At 38.3% G+C, this 27,697-nt stretch overlaps 1 protein-coding gene across 1 annotated transcript; it reads left to right on the top strand.

The window, feature by feature from the left end:
* On the top strand, window positions 1-26,154 carry LOC139734691 (aspartate--tRNA ligase, cytoplasmic-like). Its single transcript, XM_071645484.1, has 14 exons — window positions 1-149; window positions 13,035-13,122; window positions 13,925-14,012; window positions 14,503-14,595; window positions 15,571-15,673; window positions 16,216-16,318; window positions 16,989-17,132; window positions 19,345-19,456; window positions 20,431-20,565; window positions 21,959-22,050; window positions 23,585-23,787; window positions 24,522-24,645; window positions 25,227-25,338; window positions 25,970-26,154. Exons 1-14 carry the CDS (start codon window positions 121-123, stop codon window positions 26,131-26,133), a joined length of 1,590 nt encoding a protein of 529 aa, XP_071501585.1. The 5' UTR covers window positions 1-120; the 3' UTR covers window positions 26,134-26,154.
* The last annotated feature ends 1,543 nt before the right edge of the window (window positions 26,155-27,697 follow it).

The following is a 27,697-nucleotide window of genomic DNA, read 5'->3' as shown; positions in this document are numbered from 1 at the left end:
TATATCTTGCCAGCCAGCTGGGCGAGTGACTCTACATCCTATACTATTATACTGTAACGTTAGGCAGTGAGCTTGTCTGTGCTCATTGACATAGATATCAAGAAAACTGTCCACACCACCATGTCAGAAGTTGCCGGCAAAGAACAAGGGTAAGTAAACTGCTGCCCCTTCCACCCTACGAAGACAAGGGAAACCCTGTGTTATTCATTATAGTCTAGACAACCGTTGAACGAACGATCGGTCTGTACTAGTATCTGTCCGTCGGGGAATGTTCCGCGGAGACTACGTCTGGCTTCACGGATCCCCTACGTATAACGGAGGACAGCGTTTATGGCAAAATATAAAAAGAGTCCTCCAGACAGACGGATCTTTCTGTCTAAGACAACCGGAGCTATTTTACCTATGTAAAATATGTCATGAATTTATATGTGTGTAGGCCTAGGCCTAGTCCGTAGAGGCTAGACTAGTGTAGTACTGCACTGGCGCGGCAGTATTGAAACCAAATGGGCAATTTAGTAGACAACAAGATGGCATAATATACATGTACACTGACTGTATTTATTTTGTTTGTACTGTAGAATTCGCTCTTGCTAACACTTACCACCAGTAGTTCGTCGTGTAACCTGAAGGGTTGTCTTTCACGGTTATACTTATAGTTCTAGTTCATAACTTTACTGAAACATTATTTTGAGAGACCAGTAGTGGCAGTGCAGTGGCAGTGCACTGCGCTGTATCTGTATCACTAACATTTTTACACTCTGAAGTTACACTACAGGTACTATAAGGTGTACTAGAAACATATGTAAATTTAATACCCGGTAGTCTAAACTTTTTGATAGTGTGGTGAAACATCATGATCACAGATAATATTTATGGAAGTGATGATTTATGCAAGTGTTCTTGCACTTTGCAGGATGTTTCATCATTGTGCGCGCTGTCTAACCAACATGACATCCAAAATAAGAACTTTCCATGTTTTATTAAACTGGTAACTGTTAGATAGTTTATTCTGCAGCAGGGCAGCTAGTGCTAAGAAGGATGCTTTGAAGGATACTTTGTCACCCGGAGTCTGGACTGGATCGTGATCCTGGATGTGACACTGATAATGTAAATGACACTCTGTTGTCATTGGCAGATTCAGAGCTCAACCCAGCATTGATCATAACGTTTAAGAATTCATTCTTGTCTTCTTCTTCTGTTTATTCTGTTTTCTTCATTCCTAGTAGTAGAAGGTTATTAAATGCAGATGAGATGACCTGTGTGTGTGTGTGTGTGTTTGTGCGCATCAAATTGCAAGGGCACCCTGGTGTACAAGTGCTTGGATGCATGGAGGGTGCATACTTAAAGGGACTGTACCTTACTGGTTGAGGTAGGGATTCATGTTTTGAACATTCCTAAGTGAGAAAAAATTAAAAAGCCTTTATGAAATATGAAAGAGCATAATTTTAAGAAGGATTCAACGTTTATTTGATGAAAATTGGTTTTCAAATGGCTGAGATATCCCAAAAAGTGCTAATAATAAAAGGCGACATGCCCCAACTTTATTAGTATCTCTTTGTTTCGCCTTGTTTTTGGATATCTCAGCCATTTCAAAACCGATTTTCATCGAATAAACTTTTGATACCCCTTAGAACCGCATGCTCTTTGACATCTCATAGAGTGGTTACTGAAGATCTCACAAAACATAAAAAAGCTAAATCTTCACCTCGACCAGAACTGTACACACCCTAGCGCAAGTTAAAAAAAAAAAAAAAAAAAAAAAACTAATCTCATGCTCTAATTTACTCCTTCCAACAGATGACAACAGAAGGCTTCCACCGTGGGTAGAAGTACAGCCTCGTGGGGTTGTTCCGTATTGCAGGACAGTGGGGGGGGGGGGGGGGGGGGAGAAGGACTGCTTGTGTTGTTTTGTTCTAGAGTGGCGTGTACGTGTCTGTCTTGCGAAGGGTTGGATGTAGTGGTTCAGGTTGAAGTCCACCAGTAAGTTTTGCATTTTGTATGTACATGTACAGCAGAGTCAGCCTTATGAATGTCTTCTCTCCCCTGCTGAAGCGATGTCCAACCAAGTTGCTGGAGCATTTCAGATGCACTTTTCTAGTACCTAGCGATTTAGCACAAACCTTGCTGCTCTTCTTCAAATCATTTCTAGCTGACGTATGCATCCATCCAGCTGTGTTAGGATCCCGCTCCATATAGGCCTATCCACCTAGTGTGTCTCTTGCTCACCTTTCAACCGATGACCGTGGTCCAGATAAGATAGAAGAAACAAAAGACTCCCCAAACAAGGATAACGAGGAGGATGAAGCTAAGGAGGATGGAAAGACGGATGCGTATATTACTCTACGAGAGGGTGAACAAGCATCTCTTGTCTTGAGTGTTGTATGTAATTGCAGATTCCATTGTAAGAAGGCCAGGGTGTTATTTGCCTTTTGACAGATCTAATGTCTGATATGTGGACCATTCTCAGAAAAAGTGTTCAAATACGGAATTTTGGTGTCGCCGACATTCCATAATAACATGATCAACCATATACATTACCACAGATACGTTACCACAGATACGTGACCGAATTTTGCTGATTGGTCTTGTACTTTCAGGGGATCAAATCTGGTCAAAATTCATCCCTACACATTACATGCTTCGTTTTGTTGGACCTCAGGATTATATTCTTATACCAAAAGGACAGGGACTCGAAAAAGAGCAACACTTCCTCATGATTTTTCTTTCTGCGTCAGTGTCTCACAACTTACTGCCAAATTTTCCGACAGATACGTTACCACGTAATCAAAATGCTGAAAAAAATTGTAAATGTTTTGACAAACAAATCGTTGTGTGCTCACAAACTCCAAAGTTCTATATTATAAGACCCAGGCACTTTCATATTCTATGCAACAATTTTTAACGTTCATTTTACAAGACGAAGCTATGATTCAGCATATCAGTTTTTTGCTTTTCAGAATTAGCAGATACGTTACGTATAATTCAGGGCACCCATGGTGACAAATAATGTTATGTAAAACAAAGTGTTCATAAAACAATTCTGCATCGATGCTTCCATAAAAAATTAAAGTTATGTTCAAATGAAGAATATTCAGTAGAAATTGCTCAGTAACTTCACTGACAGATTCATGTATGGTACGCCAGATACGTTAGCTAACTTTGAAAGAGTAAAAAGTAGTTTATGAAAAGCTTCCGAGAAAAGTTTCAGTGTTCTGTTGCATATTTATTCTAGTGTTTTTTAACATATGAAGAACTACTCAAGATTCATTGATAAGTTGAACAATTATTTATTCATTTTCATTAAAAGGGGTGAGCCAGATACGTTACCATACGTCAAACAACATTTTTAGTACATCAAGTTCATAGAGACTGTACCTACTTCCTTCTAAGTGCCTGCAAAAATATATTTTTTTTATCCTTGTTTGCATTATCCATCAAAACTTAATGAATATTTAGAGTCAGATGGATAAATACATTCAGACGTAAGATGAGAATATTCTGTGAATGAAGAACTCAGCTTTCACATTTAGGGCTCTTTTCCACTACATTTCATAGTTTGAATATTACGTACAGTGTTTAAAATGGTTAATTTGGGCTTACATCATTCATTTTTACATCATTTCACAGGGTAAATAATTAAACAGGTGATATTTATTAATTCATACACAACTAAAATTATTAGTTATATTTTACCAGATACGTTACCAAAGGCGATTCGATGTTTTCAATAGTTATTTTTCAGGAAAGCAATTCATATTTGTTTCCTGTGAAAATTTCAGATCGGATTGTTCCCTTTGCATGATTTGTGGGATTCGAAACTTTATTTGTAAGCGAAATTTGTTGAAAATACAAAGTGAATCTTAAGGTTATATTTCTTTTCAGCAAAAAACATATTTCAACCTACCACACAGACATAATTTCTACCAATTAGCAAGAGATTACAACATCTTTACCTCTTGAAAAACCCCAATATCTTTAGGGGGACAGATGTCTTTTCCTGAACAGAAATTGGATCAAAATAATAAATTTAATTCAAAGTTAGGAGTCCATTACAACATGTAAATTTGCGGTAACGTATCTGATTGGTGATCAAAAATCATATATGATGCTCTATTTCAATTCATTTTTACTCAATGAATGGCAATCATTTAGAAAGTTCCACTTTTTGTTTTGTATTTGACCGGTTTTGGAGTTATCGAAAACACATCTTTGAATGTATTACTTTGTGGTTGATTTTTCAGTTTTACTCATGTGAAATTGAACACTTAATATAAACTGAGAATGGCCCATGTGTAGATTCCACTCGAGGACAGTCGTGATGGTGATGCCCAGGTATTTGGCAAATGGACGCGAGTCCAGAACTGTATCATTCAGGGTGTATTGATGGTGGAAACTGTTCCTCTGACAGATGTTGAGTGACATTTTTTTTTTTCTTTTGCATTGAGATCCAAGCCATCTGTTTGACCAGCTGCTGAGTACATAATTTATCTAGGTCTTGTTGCAGGAGCTTCGCATCCTCCGAAGACTGGATAGTCGTGCACATGATGGTGAAATATGATCTGCAAATAGTCTGACTGAGGTGTCTGTCTAAATTATATTTTTAACCCTATTCTAACTGGGAGGGGGGGGGGGGTATCAAATTGACCCCCCCTCAACATTTTGTGCCATGATTCTGCAACGCACAAAATATTTTGGCGCATCGTTTCATGACTTTTTAATTGAAGTCTCCCGCATATTTAGAGATCAAATTTGTGACATCCGGGTACCATACACAGTTCTGAAGTTAAGTAGTGTTTTGCATATATGCATGTCAACCTGAAAACCGCTCAAATTCATGATATCGTGTGCAAATCCAATACATTTGTGTGTGTGTGTGTGTGTGTGTGTGTGTTAAATTGATATAAATTTGATTATTTCAACTTTTGACCATTGAAAGTAATCAATTCTAATGTATAATTTAGATAAGCTTGAAAAAAAATGCCTGCAACAAATTTTTGCAAAAAAACAAAAAACTAATGGAAAATAAAAGGTAAAAAACCCAATAAAACCCATGATATTAAAGGACAAGTTCACCTTCATAAACATTAGGATTGAGAAAATGTAGCAATATTAGTAAAACACATTATTGAAAGTTTGAGGAAAATCGGACAATCCGTTCAAAAGTTATAAATTTTTGAACTTTTTGTGCAGTAACCGCTGGATGAGAAGACTACTGCAGTGTGTGAATAACTTAGATGTCACATGCGTACAACAATATAAGGAAAATATAAAGAGAATTTCACAAAATTTTATCTTTTGAAAAAAGTACACATTCGTCCGACTTGTTACCGACAAATGTTATGGGTAATATTATTCCCCCTTGCCTTTAGAAAGAGGCAAGTCAAGTGCTCTTTTATTATGCGAAAAAAGTGAAAATATGTTGAATTTTCTTTACATTTTCTTTATACGTACTGTTGTACGCATATGATGTTGTTGTTGTTTGTTGTTGTTTTGTGTTTAGTGGCATTTTCCATTCTCTTTAGAATATTTACGCCAAACACTTATCTATAAATTTCTTTTCCTTTTATCATTTTTTTTTTTTCAAAAAGAATATTGTAATGAGTATCCTTGGTCAGCTGTCGGTACGTCTATTTGCCTGCTTAAAATATCATATCTTCTGGCCAATCCGGCTCATTGTCTCGAGCAGACTTCTCAGCCGTTAAAACGGCCTAGGCCCCTCCGATATGCAGGCAGTAGAGTCCGATGCTTACCAGCACAGGAACCTCAATTGGTCCGATACAGAGCCAAACAAAACAAACAAGCAATACAATATTAATAAATTACAAATATATATAATAATCACATATACATTCTTTAATAAAGTAAGCAATCTCTGGGCTGTGGTGCGCATGAAAAGCCTCTTCAGGGTACCTCGAGGCAGAGTTAGTGCAAACTATGTACATTCATAACATGTATGAAAGTTTATCTATCAGAAAAATCGTTGTGATCTTTTAACATATAACACGAGAGCTTTTTGGTATACTGGGTTAGTTGAAATTAGTAAGCTTTGAATGCTGTTCTCATGAATTTTTGTTTCAACTAACATCATACCTCTGGGTATAATATATCTGGGGCAGAACATAAGAAAATGATCAACTGTTTCTGGGACGTTACAATATTCACACATACCCGACACATGTTGGTTTATATGAAACAAATTGTCATTTAAACCTAAGTTCCCCATCCTAAGGCGATGTAGGATTGTCTCACAAGCTGTAGTAGTCTCCTCATCCAGCGGTTCCAACACAAAAATTTTAAAAATTCATAACTTTTGCATCGATTGTCCAATTTTCCTCAAACTTGCACTGATGTGTTCTACTAATATTGTTGCATTCTCTCAATCTTTATGTTTATGAAGGTGAACTTGTCCTTTAACAAAACAATAAAAATCAAGATAAACTGATTTTGATCATACTATTTTTTTTTTTTACAAGAAAATTGTTTGATGTGTCTTGAGGAACTCTTACACCAAAATTTAGCAATCCTTCAGTCTTTTTAATGGGGTTGTAGGGGTCATTCCATGGGGTTGGGTCTTCTCTAGATATTCATGTTGTGCAGGGAATAAAAGTCATATTCTGACAGATTTATCAAATAGTTGTAAATGATGTGGTTTGTGGTTATTCTTGGAGAGAAATGTGTGAAAAAATATTTGATGAATAAAAAACAAGCCTGTGTACAAATTTATTTTGTCTGTGACTATTTCACTTTTGATGTCTCATGGTTTTTCTAGGTCCAAGTTGTGACATAAATGTATGCCATTTTCATGGCAATGTACTACAGAAATATACAACCTTATTTAGCTTTCAGCATTATGCATTATACCTATGATAATAAAGAGAGGCCAGTGACTTCAACAAAGTCTCTAAGGCACATAGATAAAACACCAGAGCATCTTATTAAAGCCACCTAGCCCGGTAGCTCATACCAATCGGTATTGCATGGTTTCACATACACTCTTCCGATCATATTAAAATGATCAGAAACCTTATTTCTATAAATGAGAATTATATTTCAGGAGTATTCTTATCCAAAAAATTAGCATCAAAATCCTCCAAATAAACGAAAAGTCCGGCCTCTTCGCGTAACACCGGCCAAGTCGCGTATCGCGGCAAAAAAAAAAAAAAAAAAAAAAGAAGAAGAAGAAGAAGAAAAAGAAGAGCTACTAACTTCAGCAATCGTACAGTATTCATGTACGTCACTAGCAGTTCTTCCCCAATACCAACCTAACGGCGGGAAAACCACTCACAACCCGTTGCGTTATCCTGGACGGCACAAGATCTGTTTTTTTCTGCCGAAGTCCGTGTAACACTGTGACGGGAGTTTTGATATTTCCGCTGTCAGTCGGTAAGCTTTTGCGCTATGTTACGTAATAAATAACGTAGGTTGTACTCTGTAGTTCTAAAAACTGTATTGGAGGAAAAAATAAAACACATCTAAACCTCTGAACTGGCCAAAAATACCGTGGACGATGATACTGTAGTCCCACATACCGAGATATTTGTTGCGGGTTCATGATCGTAATTTTGATCGCCAAATTTTACCTTCCATGCACGTCTCTGCGAAAGAAGCATATGTTCCTCTCTTAGAAAACCGTACAAAAGTATATCTAGTGTATCTTCACGGCAATATAACATTATTTTACCTCCCGATTATTGTGAATTTTGGACCTTTTGTCATTGGTGTCTACCGAGGTTGACAGGGCAAGTGCTGGTACATGTATGTGTAATTCCGCGAAAAATTTATCATTTATAATACTGTAATGACATTTGCTGGGTCAGTTTACCCAGCAAATGTCATTATTATAAATGAGAAGTTTTTCGCGGAATTAGACTTACTTGTCCGGTCAACTACCAAGGTAGACGTGCATGCTAGAGTAGTAAACTAGTAACATAACATTATTAGACCTACCACTGTACTATAGTATAGTTGGGGGGGGGGGGGGGGGTAGCCTGACCAGACCGCTGCAAAGCACAGCAGTCTGACATGTAGCCGGGTTGGACCTACTTGTAGTACTACTCATCGACAGCCTAATGTTTATTTGCTTGATAAGAATATTTAATACTGAAATTCACGTAACGACCTACGTCATTGAAAAAATCCAGCTCTATCAAATGCCGTTGTTCCCTTTTCGATTCGAAGTTTCAGTGCAAAAATATCGCTGACGAACTTGCGTGGCCTCGTTTCAGCTCCCCGCGGTAACGCTCATTATTACTAAGCTACTCATTTGGAAATGCTAACAAAATGACACCAAAAAGGTTGTGCCACCTCGGATGGTACCAACAACCCATTTTTGGGGTCTTGGCCCATGGACTAATACGCGTCCGGTCCCACAACCTGTCCGGTCCCACAACGCTTTGTCATACTAGTCGGAAATCGTAGACGTTGAGAAATAGACTCAGTTTGCCTTATTGTGCTGGTGATATTTCGGGAACTAGGAGCTGTGGAATTCTTTCTCTCGAACAGATTTACTTCGAAAATGTCAATGTTTTCCTACCAAGATTTCACTGACCCGGTAGATGCTCTGATGAAGTGACAATTTTGATGGGGGTTGAATAAAAAAATGGGGCCTAGTATTTTGTATGGCATGGGGTCTATTTAGGGGTCAATTGACCGTCGTAACTGCAACCCTGACCCTAACCCTAGCTAAGACACCGAGATCTGCTTCACTCTAGGACACCGGGGGCTGTGCCCTGCCCTTGCTAGAAAAATATCTACACTTTGTAGCTTACATCTGAAAACAAGTTTTTAGCTTATAGTATGAAAATGATATGTTCCCGTGTTTTACATGCTATATTAGTATTTACATCATTCTGAGTGTAACCTATATTTTTTGTTTCAATTTTGATGGTGGGGGGGGGGGGTACACTTGAAACTCTAGCTAATGGGTATGCCAAGAGGTAGAAATGTAAGCAAAATTGTTCAAATTGTTTACAATGTAATTCCATTCACAAACACACAGACACATCAACAGGAATTAATAGGAATATAAAGTCATCCACGGCATTCAAATTATTTAATTTCATTCGTAAATACACACAGACAAACTACGTGTTAAACTACGTGAAAGAGTGAAAAGGACACTTCCACAGCACTTCACATATACTTATGAAGTAGTAAAGCCATCCAGCTGGAGACAGAAAATGAAGGCAAGAGATCCACATGGGTATGAAGATGTCAAAACACGAGATGCGCTTTACAGCAAGAGGAGGAGTGCTGCTATGACTGAAGAAGAAAAGCAAAGACAAAGAGACCTCACAAGGGAAAGAGTGCGGCTTTGGAGACTGAGGAAAAAACAGAGAGAGGAAGCCGAAAAAGCAACACTCAAGAGCGAATGTAAAAAACTGGACAAGAAGAAGTTAGCTGCACAGAGGAAAAAATGGGTAGAAGAAAAACAAAAACAGAGGGCTAATTGGACAGCGGAGAAAAGAGCAGAAGTCAACCTCAAACAAAGAGCACAGAGAAGACGAAAAAAATTGTATGATTTCTCTTTAATAGTTTTTTAGTTGAGTTGACAGTTGATGATGTTGTTGTTTGCATAAGGTCAAATTGTGTAAGGCTTGACTTTCATACCAGAGTTACAAAGAATTGAAGTCTGTGTAACAAGTATTGTTGTTGGAGAGTACTCACAAACACAGCTTGTTTTGAGGAAATGTTTACTGAGGTAGTAAGAGTAATGACCTACGTAACGTAGGTACTGCTGTATGGAAAGGCTCACTACAAGCTTACTTTGAGGAAGATGCTTAAGTATGACTGTTGGCACAAGAGAGCATGATTCAGTGTTTAGAATTTCAATGACTAGATTGTTTGGACAGAAGTTTTGCTGCATGTTTTTTATGTGTGTAGTAACAATATTAGTGTCTTATTGCTTTCTCTAGATGAAACAGGCAAAATAATTTGAGGTTGGATTAAGTTTCATGAAGGTATAGCATAATCTCTTTTTAATAGATTATCCTAATTTTCATGATTTTGTTGACCTACTAGTACTACAACATACTGTTTCCTTGTAAATATATTTTTAAGCAAAACTATGACTTGCACTCTTCCTCACCTATGTTACACAGATGTGATGTCCGTGTAACAAAGGTGCTGATACTTTTGTAGGCTGCCATTTTATATTGTCGACGTCCGACACTTCACTCTTGAGATGATCTTTACAATTAAGGATGCAGCTTGCCAGTAATGATTGACAAAATGGGGATTGGTTCATTACCCTTGAAGTATGCAAATTTTCAGAAAAACAATTTCCCTTTACTAAGAGAAATATTTTCCAAGGCCCTAAAATTGGCTAAAAATCACAAAGTACAGTAGCTCATGGCCTCCTGCTTGATATGCATAATTCCAAAGAACTGTTACGTTGTATTTGTGGGAACATACATAAAGTCTACGTGTGTAGAGTTTTAACATCACAGACCACAACAAAGGAAATCAGTTGATATGTCCTAGTGTACCTGTGTTGCAAAGACATACTGTCTGTAACATAGTAGTACACTGTGGGTGAGGTTGTTGTACAAAAACCCCTAATGATAACAATAAAATCAAATTTTCACTTTGATATCCATACAACTCACTTGCTTCAAGTGTAGTATTTTTAATGATATATTGTTATTGTGTCACTCTTGAGGAAAAAGTTCAACTGTTGGTTAAAATTGTAATTGGCTTTTTAGACATGTTTAATAATAAAAGTGTCTTGCAGTTGATATCAGAACATACAATCTTACTAATGTTGATCTCATGTGCCAGTTAGATAACATTTTGATGTGTTATGGTGGAAAAAACAACAAAAAAAACTTGGATGTGTTCATTATTATAATTTCAGAACACAAAATTATCGAGGATGTCAAAAAAATGTGTAACATAGGTATTTTTGTCATACCGGTACCTGTTTAGCCATGGTAACTGAAAGTGTGCAAAGTAATAAACAGATTTCTAGTGGAATAAGTTGAAGAATGGGAGTAACAAATCAGGGGGAAAAGGAAATTTAATTTACATAACTTGAATTTTCAATTTGTATGTCGCAATTTCAGTTTCAACCCCATGGAATTATGCCCATAGGTGAAAATATGATTTCATGCGTAAATTTGCGTAATCAATTTATTAAAAATAGAAAGCCAATATTTTCTATTGTATAGCCATGTAATCTTATAGTTGACATCCGGCTCTATCTTCAGGCCAAATTTTGCGACATCTCCAGGCCAAATTTTGCGACGATCATCGGCGGCCGAGATCTGAAGGGGGGGGGGGGGGGGGGGGGGTCAAATCGACTCCGACCCCCAGGTAAAACCTTGAAAACAAACAGAAAACAAAAGGGACTCACTTGAACACTTCAGTTGCCGAGGAATCAACATCGTATCTGATTGTCCCCGCCGAACGAGTTCGAGCAGGGGACTATGAAACGAGCTCCGTACGTGTGTGTGTCCGTGTGTGTGTCCGTCCGTGTGTCCGTGTGTGCGTCCGTGTGTGATCAAAATCTTCAATTTGCTACTTCTCTGTCATTTATGAGCCAATTTTGATTCTGTTTGCTTTATATGATAGCACTATGTGGGAGCTTTGAAACTTCTACACAGAATTTCAGTTGTGACCTTTGACCTTGACCTTTGACCTATGTTGTACATTTTGCTACAAAATGCTACTCCTTCGCCATTTCTAACCCGATTTCGATCCCGTTTGCTTTATGTGATGGCACTAGTAAAGGGCTTCAAAACTTCTACACAGAATTTTGACCTTTGACTTCTTTGACCTTTGACCTTGATTTTTTTACCTTTATTGTACATTTTGCTACAAAATGCTACTCCTTCGCCATTTCTAACCCGATTTCGATTCCGTTTGCTTTATGTGATGGCACTAGGTAAGGGCTTCAAAACTTCTACACAGAATTTTGACCTTTGACTTCTTTGACCTTCGACCTTGATTTTTGACCTATATTGTACATTGGCTACAAAATGCTACTCCTTCACCATTTCTAACCCGATTTCGATTCTGTTTGCTTTATGTGATGGCACTAGGTAAGGGCTTCAAAAGTTCTACACAGAATTTTGACCTTTGACTTCTTTGACCTTTGACCTTGATTTTTGACTTGTATTGTACATTTTGCTACAAAATGCTACTCCTTCGCCATTTCTAACCCGATTTCGATTCCGTTTGCTTTATGTGATGGCACTAGGTGAGGGCTTCAAAACTTTCTACACAGAATTTTGATCTTTGACTTCTTTGACCTTTGACCTTGATTTTTTACCTATATTGTACAATGGCTACAAAATGCTACTTCTTCGCCATTTCTAACCCGATTTCAATTCCGTTTGCTTTATGTGATGGCAGCAGGTGAGGGCTTCAAAACTTTCTACACAGAATTTTGACCTTTGACTTCTTTGACCTTTGACCTTGATTTGTGACCTGTATTGTACATTTTGCTACAAAATGCTACTTCCGGCGGGGACATATATTACGCACCGCGTAATTTCTACTTTTCCTTGTTGAAATAGATGTAAGCCTACAAAGGCTGTTTGTCACTGCAAATTTTGCCTTAGTCCCATCAATGTTGACTTTTTGTAACATGTTTAAGATAATATTGTAGTTAAGCGCCTAGAATTCCAGTAAAAAATATATATGTTAGAGGAAACTCAATGGCTAAGGATTGCCTTTGGTTATAAGGATAGGAAAAGGCAAAGAAAAACCAGTTAGAAAAGGATCAATGATTTGGAATAGGACAGAAGTCTTGCTTGATGTTTATCTTCGAAGCTCAATCTTTTGAGGTGCTTGTAAGTTGTGAGGTGTTGAGTTCAAGTCCTCTGTTGTGCCTGTCTGTAGTCAAGCACCTTATCCCTATTGCTTTGTCTTTCGCAGATGACTTGAAGCTGTTGGTTCCATGATAAGTTGCTCTTAAGCTCTGAAGTGGTTCCTGAGTGGTCAAATAAATTGAAGTGCACAGAAATTTATGATAATTTAAAAAAAAACGGAATTTTTATGATTGTGACAGATCTTTCATTTTTTCCTCACAGGGAAGGGAAGCTGTCCAAGAATGCCTTGAAGAAACAGCAGAAGGAGGCAGAAAAGGCTGCAAAGAAAGCTGAGAGAAAAGCACAGCAGGTGTGTTACTAAATTTCAATTGGACATTGCCAAAAATGTATGCTCCACTTGCCCAAATGGGTACGTTGGCAAGCATCCAGCATGTTATGTTACACCCAAGCCCAAGGACCCATTTATTTGACTTTTCCACATCAACAAGCTCTGTATTCGAATTGCCGACAGCAAACAGCCACTTTGGCTTGTAGCACCCTTGTGGCCTTGTCTCCTTTGTTGTCTTCAAAACATGAGAGTCTTATTTTTGGTGCCATGTTACCCTAGATGATGGTGTGATTATCCGACTGGACACCTTGGCCAAGAAAGTTTGAACTAACTTGCTCCTCTTCCCTCTTGACAACAGCATTATGAATGACTCTGTGTATGATAATAGTGTAGTCAAATGAATGCATTGCAGGGTATGTGTTTGACAACAAATCGTATATTGGACATAATTTTTTTTTTTAAGTTGACTTCTTGAAAGCCTTCTCTCATGTGATGTAATATCATGAAGGTACTTTTAAAGTAACCCTTTGGTCATTGTTGTAGTTGTGGTATTTCTTGTATTTGACTTCTTGATGATATGTATCATGGTACACAAACTGGCCTTTCAAAAATATGATTTTTAAACACCTTGCCAGATTGTTAAAATATGAAATACAGTGTACTCAAACTCTGTGGAATATTAGTTCAACATTTATCAAATTCAGAGTCACTGGCATTTCTTTCCTTTTTTTGTCGCAACGATGGTAGTGTGAAGAATTTACTGTTGATTCGAGGAAATGGTCATCTTCAAGTAATTCATCTAAATGATCTTTCCTTGCTCCAGGCTGCTGCAGCAGATGCTGCAGAGGGGGATGACTTTGCCAAGGATCGCTATGGCAACCTACCGCTGATTCAGTCGCAGCACAAGATAGGCATGTATAACTGCATTTTGTAGTTTTCACACTCGCCTGTAAAATGTAGTTGAAGCAACCTCTTCATAGCAAGCCATATCAATTTCATAAAGTGATATCATCCATTATTCATCACTTGCGGATTATGTAAACATGTCAGATTGAGTCCAAGCTGATTTAAAGTTTGTGAGTGCAAAAGCAGTGCCTTCCTTTGAATTAACTGTTTGTTTTGAATCCTCAAGAGGCCCTCAGACATAGTAGAATAATTTTTTGAGTATGATGCTGCATTTGGACCCAGAATGAAATTTTGCACATTCACTTCTATATTCCTGTGTGTCAATTTAGTGAATTAGTACATTCTTGTCATGAAAAGGTGAGTTTTATGTTTTTACCTTATCTGCACTGTTTTCAAGTGGTGTAACCAAACTGATGGCACAAGATTGCAGCAGATTTTTGTGCTTTGTTTCTCTAATAGCGTCACATGACCCATCTGCCATTTTTGTGATTTCAGAGCGAGAGATCACCCGCGTTGAGGGGTTGACGGCCGACAGAGTGGACCAGAAGGTGTGGGTGAGAGCCAGGCTGCACACCAGTAGGAGCAAAGGTAGACACAAAATCCGCCAATCTTGCCTGAAGACTGATTTGATGCTTGATATTAGATGATTAGCAACGCAGGAGATACTAAATCATGTATTCCTCTACCCTGGAAAAAGTGTGAAATTATAATTACTACCTCGTGATGCAGAAAGCTAGCCAGTAAAATACAAAGATGCCAGTTGTTACTTTTATGCAGTATTTTGTACTACTATATTTGTACATTGTGTGTATTATTGTATTATTTTTCTGCCAAAACACTGCAGGTTTCACTCTGTATGTGTATTGCAGGAAACATAATCACACTATTTTTCCCCTCCAAAATAAGCCTCTAAAGCAGCCCTTGCTGCAATGTCATTTACAAGGTTGGCATCCCTGCAAATATAAAAGTTGGTGGAAACTCTAATGTATGTTGTGAAATATTTCATGCTTTTAAAGAATTCATCGAGTTAGAGTGCCCTTTGATAGAGATGACTTTAATAGTTTGTTTCTTGGTTCACTTCAGGGTATCTATCGATGCAGTTGTGAACAACAGTCATACCATGAACAGCTCTGGCATGTACCCAATATTGTTGCTCCAATGAGGATTTATGGTTATTGATCGACATTGTACAGTATTGACCTTGAAGTTCTAATTCCTGCATTTATGCAGTAGATGTTTCTGTGAAATGTTTGTTGCGATCTAAAATTCTTATGATATGATTGCAGTGGATGGATGGTAGAGGTAGATAATATAAATAACCCCCAATCCTGTCTGAAAATGAACCCAAAATTAATGCTGTTACCATTTGAAACACCTCAGATTTAATAGGTATCACATTGAAGTAAACAAACACAAATAAAGAACAAAGAAACTAAAAAGCTGAAGCATAACACAAATAGTGCCATGGTGCAAAATGATGCAAAACACCAACTCACAAATGAACAATGTTTAAGATTTAGTGTTATGCCAACACCCCACCCCCCCCCCAATCTTTTGTTGCAGGCAAACAGTGCTTTATCGTCCTCAGGCAACAGCAGTTCAATGCCCAGGGTCTTCTGTGTGTCAGTGACAAGGTCAGCAAACAGATGGTCAAGTTTGCTTCCAAGTGAGTCACAGGAATGAACCATAATTTACATCTTTATAATTATTTACCTTGTTCTATGCTATATATTTTCTTAATTTGTGTAAATTTGTGTTAACAATATTCCAGCTTCTGCCTTGAATGGATTTCCATTCTATGTATTTTAAGCATATAATTTGATATTAGTTGGACTCTTCGTTTTTTTTCCCCTTTTTCAAGAAATGTATACATCTTACCCCTCAGATTATGTCTGAAGAGCACGACTGGTATCTTTATTTATTCATTCATTCTGTGTTCTTTATACAGGGTAATATCTTCAGTACAATTTTGGAACATTTACAGTCCATGACAATACAATACAAAAGTAAGAATAGATTAAATTGGTCCACTCTAAGAGTTCATTTTGATAAAGATATTAAAATTACAAATGTATTACTGTATACTATTTTCCCTCCTTTTTCCTCCTTTTTTTAATCCATTCGACCTTAAAGATAATGGCCTTGGGTCTATTGTTATGCCAAAATAATGTCACTTAAATACAAGTATGTGATTGTTTTTCCATGTAGCATCACGAAAGAATCAATCGTGGACGTTGAGGGAGTGATTGCTCGTGTACCTCAACCTATTGAGAGCTGTACACAGAAAGATGTGGAACTCCACATTGAACAGGTGAAATTATCATGGTGCTTCAAAAGCTGTATCCACAGTCATGATAATTAAACAGTGGCCAAAAGACCAGATTCTTTTTTTTTTTCTGAAGCTGTTACGCGATCACATCATCGTCGGTGTTTATCATAAAACTGCAATTCAGCTATCTTTGAGAAGAAGTTTTACAAACATAGACAAAATATCTTGATGGGATTAGACAATTCTAAATTGATTAGAATCCTTTGTGCATTGTTTGCATACTCGTCTATTCATTACAAATTCAATTCAATCGCAATTTGTTTTCAGATTTCTGGAGTATACGGCTGCCTGGGAATGGCCTTTGTACCATATATGTGTGTGTGTGTGTGTGTGTGTGTGTCTGTGTGTATCTGTCTGTCTGTCTGTCTGTTTGTCTGTCTGTTGGCATTCCTACTGATAACACTGCTGAAGAATGAGAGCTAACCTATTCACTACCTCACTATGATGTTCAGATATACATAATATTGAGTAGTCAGCTGCAAATCTTATCTTCGAATGTCAGGTTTTGCTTTCCCTGAAAGCTGGCAATAAAAGGCTATGATCTGTAATGTTCTCAGTGACATTCACAGGTTGACTAATCCGAATGTAGAAATTCTGTTGAGAACTCAACAGGAACCATGAGGTAATACTGACTTACATTTGATGTTGGCAGATCTTTGTTGTGAGTGCGGCGGAGCCCAGGCTGCCCCTACAGATCGAAGATGCCTCCAGACCAGAGGCACATGGCGATGATGAGGTTGCCCTGGCAACAGTGGGCCAAGACGTCCGCCTCGACAATCGGGTTCTTGACCTTAGGGTGAGTTACCATCGGGGGCGTTTCATCAACAAGTTCGTCAGAGGTTTTCACCGACGAATTTGCTATCAGCCAGTCAGACACAAGGATTTCAGTAGCTTTTAACAGTTGTCAGTGTAAATCACTGACAAAAAGTTTCATGAAACGGTCCCCAGGTCCTCAGGGATATCTATGTGCCTGTGGGTAATGCAATTTTGATTTTGTCGTAATTTAAGGAGACATTGACTCTCAATCTTGGGGTCCCTGGTTAAGTCTAAGCGAAGCAGCGGTTGTGTCCATAGGAATGGCACTTTGCCCTTATTGTCTCTAAAGTCCTTTGGAGAGCACTTGGGGTCTGTTTGAGTGCTCTCCTATAAGGCAAACTGAACCGTAGTGAACCTGTACCAGAGGAGTGCTTGAACTGTTTCGAACCGAACCGAACCAAAAGTGGACCACTTCCTGATATGTGTATCAAGCACATACATCATAATGCAAAGAGTTCATTCTCTTTGTTCAGGACATATGTAAGTGGTTTAGACGTGCCAGGTGAATGACCCTGTCACTACAAAATGCTTGACCCGGTCTAAAAATAACTCATGAGGAATGCTTTCTCAATAGAGCGCTCGAACACTCCAAATCTGGCACAATACAGTTTGGTTTGCTTTGGTTCGGTTTACTTCGGTTTGCTTTTGAGCACTCAAAGGCACCCTTAGAGACATTGGTCCATGGCTTGTTGTTTACAGGCATTCACTTGCCTTCATTATAGCAGCCATATAAAATGAATCCAAAACGATTTTCATAATTTCACATCATGTAGTACATAAATCAACAGCTCCATGTATAGATCCGTGGAATTTATTGTGGTCCTTGAGCAGAGAAACCAATAAATCGAAAATCTGAAACAAATTACACTGAACAGTGATGATGACATCAGAGCCTCATATATTTCAGAAATGTAGCAGTGTAATTCCATTACAATACCGCTTGCTCAACAAGTTCACCTGTGAAAAATCCATGCATACCTTCTTTTGTTCTGCTTCCTTGAGCCCCTACTCATGCATTCTTATGGTGAGGCTGTCATGTCATCATCCTTGTTCATTGCAATTCATTATAAATTTTGAAAACATTCTCATTACTTATCCCAATCACTATAAATTCTGAAACTTTGTACTCAGTTTGACTAATTTATAGTTGTTCAAATGTAAAAGTCTGAAAATCATCCGGAGGTCCCCTTTAAGACTGGGATTTTCTGACTCCCAGATCTCGGCCGTCGATGGCGCAATCGCGACGAAAATTGGCACACACATTGCCTATGATGTAATCTAAAGTACCATTGAGTTAATTTTTTCAAAAATTATCATTTACAATAAATTATGCTAATTTATGCATAATGATGCATGAAATCAGACAATTTGGTATAAATCGCGAAATAAAGCTCAAAACAGGCACATTTTTTGTGTAAATATTCTTTTTAGTGTCCTTAGCAAATGTAAGAGAAAAAAATTGCGCAATCAGAAAAAATTTCCTAAGTATTTTATTGTTTTTTGAATTTCTTATGTATTTCTCTGTTTTTTCGACTTTATGTTTTTCATTGTTTTTTCGCTGAAATTTGTCCGCGACATTGTTCCGAACAAGAAAATATGTTATTAATTGATTGTAATCAATAAAACCCCAAAATGATAATGCTTTTATGAAATTTGCCTGTAAACACAGTTTGCATTAAATTTGTACACAAATTCACGTTTTTGAGCAATTTTGGGTCTGACATGCACGTGCATATTTATGTGCAACTTCGGAACCGCGCGCCCAGGCATCGCAAATTTGGTGTCAAAAGATGCGGGAGACTCAAAAGAAAAAAGTCATGAAACGTCGTGCCGATAGCTTCTCGCGATAGCGATACATCGCGCGAAACGTTGAGGGGGGGGCGCCTCGGAGGCCCCCCGGCCTAGTTCGGGTTAAAATACAAGTAGCATGCATGATATGAATAATGACTAATATATCAAATTTTATTTCTATTACCAACTACTAACCCTATTTTCATCATTTTGGTGAATGACTATAGTTAAATCATAATTGATGATAATGACCAATTTTGAAGAAAGTTACCGTTACATGTTTACAGAATATGGCACAACATTTATTTGTAGGAGTGTAAATCCTGACCAAAGCATACATCAAACAAATCCAGTTGTTTTAATTAATCTCCTTCTTCCTTTTGTCTTGTGAATGTATGTAGACTACCACGAACCAAGCAATCTTCCGCTTCGAGGCTGGTGTTGTCGCAGAGTTCCGCAGAGCGATGCAGAAGCGAGACTTTGTAGAGCTGCAAATGCCCAAAATCATCTCAGGTATGCATGAAGAGTGTTTGTCTTCTGATACCCCATTCATACAAGGCATATAGAGCATACCAGAACAACTGATGTGATTAAAATGCTATAAATGGACAAAATGGCTCTAAAGTGCTCTTAAGTCTTGCCCTTTTCAAGGATGAGTTGTGGACTGCCATTGCAGCACTCCAACTCCTGTATAAATGGTTATACCAATGTTCAGAGCACTCCAGAAGTGTTATGGGGTGCATGTTGTGTTCGATGTTTCTGTAAGCTCCAATTTTACTTTGACAGTTGTACTTCCCTCAGCTACTTTGTGTGTTGTCTTAGGCTCTGGGGACTCTGTATATGAACAGACTCAAAGGGATACAAGTTGATACATTACAGGAACGCTCCTGTGCCTGCATTTGTGGCTAATGGGGTATCATATTGAAGTACATAGGTTGATCCAGTTTGTTTCTTACTGGTATTTTCCAGGTGACAAAATTCCACATGAAATCAGGCATTGTACAGTTCTATATTGGTTCTTTGAAGGCAAGAGTAGGGAAGGAACAGTGTGTATTTGTGATGCTCTTTGAATCACATCACTTGCATGGAAATCCTCACCGTATTTTATGACATAGTTCAAGGATGTTTGTTTAAGTTTAGGAAGGAAAGATTTTCTTTCTTTTGGAGGATGCCTATGAAACTGATGTTTGCTATATATCTTGGGGACAGTTATGAAGAAAAAATATGTGAAATTTATTCTGAAGAAATATATTATTGCACAATATGAATGACAAGTTATTACTTGTGCATGGACATACTCGTGTGACTACTGTAACAGTGACTGTAAGAGGGACCTACATGCCATAGTCAATGATGCACCAACAGTCAAATGGAAACAAAGTTCCCCAGTATGTCTGTTGTTAACTGACCAATATCTTTTAAAGGCATTGTATGTAACTTTTTGATTTGCATGCTTCTTTCAACGACCTTTTCTTTGACCTCCGCAGCTGCCAGTGAGGGTGGGGCCAATGTGTTCACCGTGTCCTATTTCAAGAACAATGCCTACCTGGCACAGAGTCCCCAGCTCTACAAGCAGATGGGGATCGCAGCTGACTTTGAGAGAGTCTTCACTATTGGAGCAGGTATATATGCCTTTCAACCATTGATCTTTGTAGGAAGTGTCTGGATATCTCATTGGCCTATTCACATTGTAGAAACATAACATGTTGTTTTCGCCATTTGACACACTAAGCCGCTGCACTGCCATCTTACCAGGCGCACTCTTATGGGTACTTGCATGCATTTTTCAGCAGAGTCTGTCACCAAGATCATTGTGGTGTCTTGAGCTCTATACACAAGTTTATGGGCCATATGCATGGTAAAATGATGGCACGGTAGCTTCAAAGCAATTGATCAATGAGATATCCAGATACTTTCCACCGAGGTCAGTAGTTAAAATCCATTGAGCCCCATAACAACATTTCTCTGGTTATGTAGTGTAACTTTTTTTTTTCTTATAATGTTCATTGTTTGTTGCAAATATTTCATAAGGTAGAATACCATGCAACAACAGTTTTCCAATCATGTGAGCCCTGTTTTGGCCATATACCAAAGATTACTTTAGTGCAGAAGCATTGGAATCCCTATAGAAATTGCTAAGTTAATAACTGATCCTGAAATTGGCAAACATTTCAGGAGATACAAGTTGATATCCATCTTTGAAGTTGGCAGACTCTTGTGATTTTTATATATCTGATATTGTGTATAGATTGAATGCATTCACCCCGGACCATCTAGTCATTCTTCAATGTAGCATACACAGTATTCTTCAGACCTCCCAATCTAATGATACACAGAGTGATAATGCACAATCCACAGTTTTTATCTGTTTGTCTTAACTGGGCATCTGTCACATATGCCATTCAGAGTACTGTAGAATGAGGAATGTTCGCGTGCATTTTAATTTCGCGAGAGCCAAGATTAGCAAAATTAAAATGCACGTGAAAGTTCTTGTTTACACTATATGCATGGGATGCTAGAGGCAACACGCGAAAAATTAATGCCGCGAAAAAGGCCGTTGGCTCCAATTCTCGAAAATTTAATGTCGCGATGATATTGTGTTTTACAGTATTTCTTCCTGGTAACAGTAAATTGTTATTTTTACTTCTGTTTGTAGTGGGAAATCTAATTAAGAAGTATTTCTGAATATATAGCATGATGTATTTTTTTTTCCTACTTGATGTAGGAATACTTTTCATGGCATTATGTTTGCAACTTGCTAAAGAAAAGTAAAGGTGGTTCTTGGTGTTTTTAATCACTGGTAGTCCACGCATGTGTAACAACTGATCTGAACAGAATTGAAATGCAAACCCAACAGCACTTTGAACTCAACAGATGAGGTTTCATCAATCTCTGAGTTGGTGGATGTATTTTGTTTCACATGATGTAATTTCTGCATGGATCATGAAGTGACGCATACTGCAGTACATTGCAATGTGTAAAGCTTTATAAATTTCTTTCAATCCCGCCGTACAGTTTTCAGAGCCGAGGACTCCAACACTCATCGACATCTGTGTGAATTTGTCGGCCTGGATTGTGAGATGGCCTTCAAGTATCACTACCATGAGGTGAGGAAGGCTGAGCACTCTCATATCTCTTGAGTAAATCTTTGGTTCCATGACATTTGCTCCTGCGACATTTGCTCCCATGAAATATCTGCACGCTATGCCAAGCATAAATTTTACTACTCACAAACATGACTCTAACCTTAATCCGAATCCTCATATCAAACAAGGCATGAAACCTAAATCACAACCCTAACCCTTACCCTAAGTCCTTGAAGCAGATAAGACTGGAGGTGTTGTCGCAGGAGCAAATGTTGTGTCACCAAATCTTTTTAAATGATTTGTTCTTCAAGCTGGCCATCCCGTAACTGGTAGGTTTTCTCCTGCAAATTAATCGGATGCAGCACATTACTTCACAGATAATGCATTCTTGTTTTTATCACATGAGACAGAGAAAGAAATAATCATGCAAAGTCTGGATTTCTGAGTATTACTTTCACACTATCACCCTACGTTTGCACAGTGTATTCCTGAATCAGCTAGAGAGTGTGCAAAATATATCCACACACACATAAAAAAGAGAATTTTAACAATTGCTCACTGAATCTGGGCTTATCCGGGATAAAACCTGTCCAGGGAATGGCTGTATCACAGGGACTTTGATTTGATAAAAGCTGTGACATAGCAGTGGGCCGGGCGTTGTGGCGTGTGGCTGTAATCCAGCTACTTTTGAGGCAAGGGCGGGGATATAGCTCAGTCGGTTGCACATCTACCTTCACATCCAAGAGTACCCGGCTGAGTACCCGAGTCTCACGGAGCAATGTTGTGTGTAAGCATTCCGTCCCCTCTATAGTAAGAGGCAAAAACACTTTGTCCCTCGGATAGGACATTAAATAGAGGTCCCGTGTGTGTGCTGGCCACGACACACGCACGTAAAAGAACCAACTTCATTCATTCATCACAAAGAGCAGGAAGCCAACTCGGTGAAGTGGTCCCCATACCCATCCACACAAGAAAACAGGTGAATGATGCCAGCCCTCGTGGTTTGCCCCAGGTGACTAGCAATAGTCAGCAACTGGTATCTACCAGGCACACACTACCATACGCATGAATGAACATTATAGCAGTGGATTTAGGTGTAAGTGTTTAGATTTTGGTGAGTGATCTAATGTTGCTGCACAAGTGCATCATACAAAGCCCTCTCTGTTCCGTAACTGTGAATTCCTTCCTGTAGTATTTGTCTGCTCTGTTTTAAACATTCACCAAATATGATTTTCAATCATTTGCATGATAAACTTGATTTTTGTTGTCTTGGTATATGTGGTTGCTTGTCATATTACTGTACGGTGAAAACTTGCAAAATGTTCAGCCACAAATTTCAGATCCTATATTTTCATCATATCTCTACCATTTTTCCATCTGATTTTACTCTATTTGTTCATGGAATTGCACCAGAAATTTGTTCTTGTCACTACCACCTGCACTTTGTAAAATGCTAATGGTATTTGATAAGACTATTGTTCGTGATAGAGGTCAATGACTGTCACTGTCTCTGGAACCCTGCTCTCAATTTTGTGATTTATCTGCTTCTTGGCAGGCCCTAGACACTATCGGCAACATCTTCAATGACATCTTCCGGGGTCTCCGCGACAACTACCAGACGGAGATCAACACCATCCGCCGCCAGTTCCCGTCGGAGGATTTCAAGTTCCTGGACCCGCCCCTGCGCCTGGAGTGGCCCGAGGCCATCAAGATGCTGCGAGAGGCGGGAGTGGAGATCGACGACTTGGAGGATCTCAGGTGAGATGTGCTCCCTAGGCACTTTCCATTATGGGCTTCATGAGTGATATGGTGATGGTAATTGGGGTTATAAGTTCTCAGAGTAATTATGTGAGTGTTTTCACTGCTCTTCCGTAGGGACACGGCATTACTGCAAAGCAAGATATTTTTTGGCGGTATGAAATTATCGTGAATCGGAGCTGACGGCCCTTTCTTGCGGCATAAATTTTTTTTTTTGTGAATTGTCACTGGCATTCCGTGCATATTGTGTAAAGGAGAACTTTTGTTTGCATTTTTATTTTGCGAATCTTGGCTCTCACAAAATTTGTGAAATTAAAGTGCATGTGAAACATTCCTCATTTTATAGTACTGTAAAACATGATGTATTCGCGGCATGAATTTTTTGCGAATTGGAGCTGACGGCCTTTTTTGCAGCATGAAATTTTCGCGAACTGCCACTGGCATTCAATGCATATAGTGTAGACAAGAACTTTCGCATGCATTTTTATTTCGTGAATCTTGGTGCTCGCGAAATTCGTGAATTTAAAATGCACACGAACACTCCTCGTTTTACAGTATTATTATTACCCCGGGAATTGTTTGCTCACACAAAATGTACGTAGACGAACTGGGAAGTAGATGAATTGACACTGAAACAGATCCTTATCAACCCAGCCATTCTGTACTGCCCTCTGAATTCAGGATTAAGTGGAATTTCAAGAAAAAAAAACTAATCTTCTGTATTTTCTCATCAGCACACCAAACGAAAAGTTCTTGGGCCGGCTAGTGAGGGAGAAGTATGATACTGACTTCTACATCCTGGACAAATTTCCCCTGTGCATCAGACCGTTCTACACAATGCCTGACCCCAACAATCCAGTAAGTAAAAGGACACAAAGTGTATGTATTATATCACATGTCCTCATTTTATAGTTACATACAATTATGATATCTGTTTGTGAGTGTTATGATTTTTCCCCTCCTACAGCATTGTAGTTCTCAGTTTCAATCTCAAACTTACATTGCAGAGTTATTCCACTGGAATCACTTCAGTTTTCGTGAATACCCCTCACATTTTCAGTCACCTCATGATGATAGTTTGCTATGAAAAGAATTATTACATTGTGACCTTGAATCAAATGTTTTGATATGTATGTTATGTTTTTAGTCATCCAGAACCCCCTGCACAGTCCCTGAATCCGTGTGTTGATTTCTTGATACCAGGTTCTATCAAAAAGAGTCACATGAACTCAACCTCCTTGATGCATATATTTGATGTGTAAGGGAATACTCCCTGTATTAGCATAAACACTGCCTATTAGCTTTCTGTGGTAACACTCTATGATTGAAAATATCACAAATCTTTTTGTCTGGATGTCATTGCACCCTAATACTGTATCTTCTGTCCCCTCCCCCCCCCCCCCCCCCCAAAAAAAAAAAAAAAAAAATCCCCTTTGCAGGAGTACTCCAATTCCTATGACTGCTTCATGCGGGGAGAGGAAATCATGTCCGGGGCTCAGCGAATCCACGACCCGACCTTCTTGATGGAGAGGGCTAAGCATCACGATGTTGGTAAGAATCCCCCCCCCCCCCAAAAAAAAAAAAAAAAAAAAAAACCAAAACAGAACAAAACAAAACAAAACAAAACAACAACAACAAAACATACAAAGATGAAATCATATATCTTGTGGGTAGCATTTATAGAGGACTCATTGATAATCAAACTTTCTTCGTGACAGAGGAATTTTGTGTGGTCCAGAATTTATTTGAATGACATTGTTTTTCTAACCCTAATATAAAAGTACTTGTTATCGTAGACCTATTTGGAGAAAATTTTTATGTGGTCTATTTGTTTTAAACACTAATTAGAAATTCCAAGTATCTGACCAAGACAGGTATTTCAACATTCAACATAAATAAATTTAATTACTTAATGCCAGTTTCAGTATCTTATGGTATTCTTTAACCATGTCTAACTTTTGTATGCTATTGAATATATGATGACAGATATAACAACAGATGTAGTATTTTTTGATACATCCAAACTGTATTGAACAGTATCTAACTATATTCAACAAGCAAAAATGAATTTAAAAGGTCACCACTAGGTCCTCAAGAAAGAAAAGTTCATTGAGTTGAGCACACTTCTAGATAGACCTGTTGATTATAACATATGTTGCAATATTTTTTTTTTCATCTTCAGACACCTCAAAGATCAAGGCCTACATCGACGCCTTCCGCTACGGAGTGGCCCCCCACGCTGGGGGTGGCATCGGCTTGGAAAGGGTGACCATGCTCTACCTCGGGCTCGACAACATCCGGAAAACATCACTCTTCCCCCGTGACCCCAAGCGCCTCACGCCATAGTGATGCAGAAAAGAAATAAAGAAAGAAAGCAAATACCAGAACAGGGAGTCCCTCATTAATGAGATAGGCCACTTTTCGACATCCCAAGACCATTCCCTGCACTTGGAACAGACGTTTTTTGCTGATGTCATGTTCAGAGTTAAGATTGCATGGTGCATAGGTTCTCTAATAGTATTGATGGCTATTGTGAAGGAGGCAGTGTTAGTTCCCTGTGACATGGAGAGGAAATAACCAAACTGACCAGTCACATTAGACTGTTAGAATTATAGAAGAAAAAGGGGATTCCCAAAGAGATAGGATGGCATATATTTGTGTGCAAAATGCATGCCTTAGTACTAATTTTCTTCTCTTTCTTTTCGATAGCGTTATTTTCCCCTGAATTTAAGATTTTAGAGGAAACCTCATATGTAGAAGTTAGTTCAAATTTTCTTCAACTATCAGCTTGCAGAAAGTGGTTATTTTGATCATTTTAAGTAGATATAGAGGAAGTTCTAAATATTATGAGAACATTTATAGGAGAGAAATATTACTTTGTTGGAGGACTAACTTGTCTCTAGGATGCACTTTATAGTAGCTGACCAAATTTGGAAGCTGCAAAGCAGCTGGTCCAAATGATGCCATTGTATAAAAGGAAATGCTCTCAGAGCCAATCATATACTAGTAAAAAATTGCATTTATTTTCTGCCATAGACTAGGTATTGCCAAATTGATGAACCTTCTGAGAGACTTAATTGAGGTGGAAGAAAAAGTACTGAGCAGATTCAGATGTGTCGAGCAGCTCAAAAGTCTCAAATGTTTCATAATATAAGACACTCATTGTCAATGAGAAGTATGGATCTTTTTGCAAGTGGTTACCTTTTTCAGATTTGCCATTACATGAAAATTCCGAAGGGGAAATAAATATGTTCGTTTCATGCAGAATGAAATACAACTTACTATCACCATGCCTACATCTCCATTTACATTTATATATCACATTGCAATATTTTGTATGTACATTTTTATGGAACTATTTTTTTTTTTTTTTTTTTTCGGTGATGGTGGATGAATCAATACATATTACCATTTCAAAGGTTCCATTGGGCTTTTTTGTTATTGTTTGTAGAATTACAAAGTATAATACCATGTATCTTATTGCCTTGGTTTCTCTAGAGGCTGCTTTTAAATCATGTGTAATACTGTAAAACGAGGAATGTTCACAAGCATTATAATTTCGTGAATTTTGCGAGAGCCAATTTTCGCAAAATTAAAATGCACACGAAAGTTCTTGTCTACACTATATGCATTGAATGTTAGAAGCATCTTACGAAAATTTCATGCCGCAAAAAAGGCTGTTGGCTCCAAATTATGACAATTTTATGCCGCTGAAATGCCTTGTTTTACAGTATGTGGCAATTTTCTGATTAGATTCCCCCCCCCCCACACACACACACACACACCCACCCAGGCAGTGTGTTCACCCGTTTAGGACAGACGAGTCCCGAGTATACTTGGGCAGTGTCTATGTAAAATGCGTGTTGTAGCGAAATCAGTCCGTCCTCAACAGGTTAATTGTCACCTGCTA

Source organism: Diadema antillarum, unplaced genomic scaffold, assembly GCF_040938485.1.
Source record: "Diadema antillarum isolate AM-2024a unplaced genomic scaffold, OU_Dant_1.0 seq00000541_RagTag, whole genome shotgun sequence".
Lineage (NCBI taxonomy): Eukaryota > Metazoa > Echinodermata > Echinoidea > Diadematoida > Diadematidae > Diadema > Diadema antillarum.
This window is presented reverse-complemented; position numbering and strand designations above follow the sequence as displayed.

Coding starts and splice junctions, on each gene's coding strand:
- LOC139734691 (XM_071645484.1), top strand. CDS start 121: ATGTCAGAAGTTGCCGGCAAAGAACAAGG. Junction 13,123..13,924: donor CTGAGAGAAAAGCACAGCAG/GTGTGTTACTAA, acceptor TCCTTGCTCCAG/GCTGCTGCAGCAGATGCTGC. Junction 16,319..16,988: donor TGGAACTCCACATTGAACAG/GTGAAATTATCA, acceptor TGATGTTGGCAG/ATCTTTGTTGTGAGTGCGGC.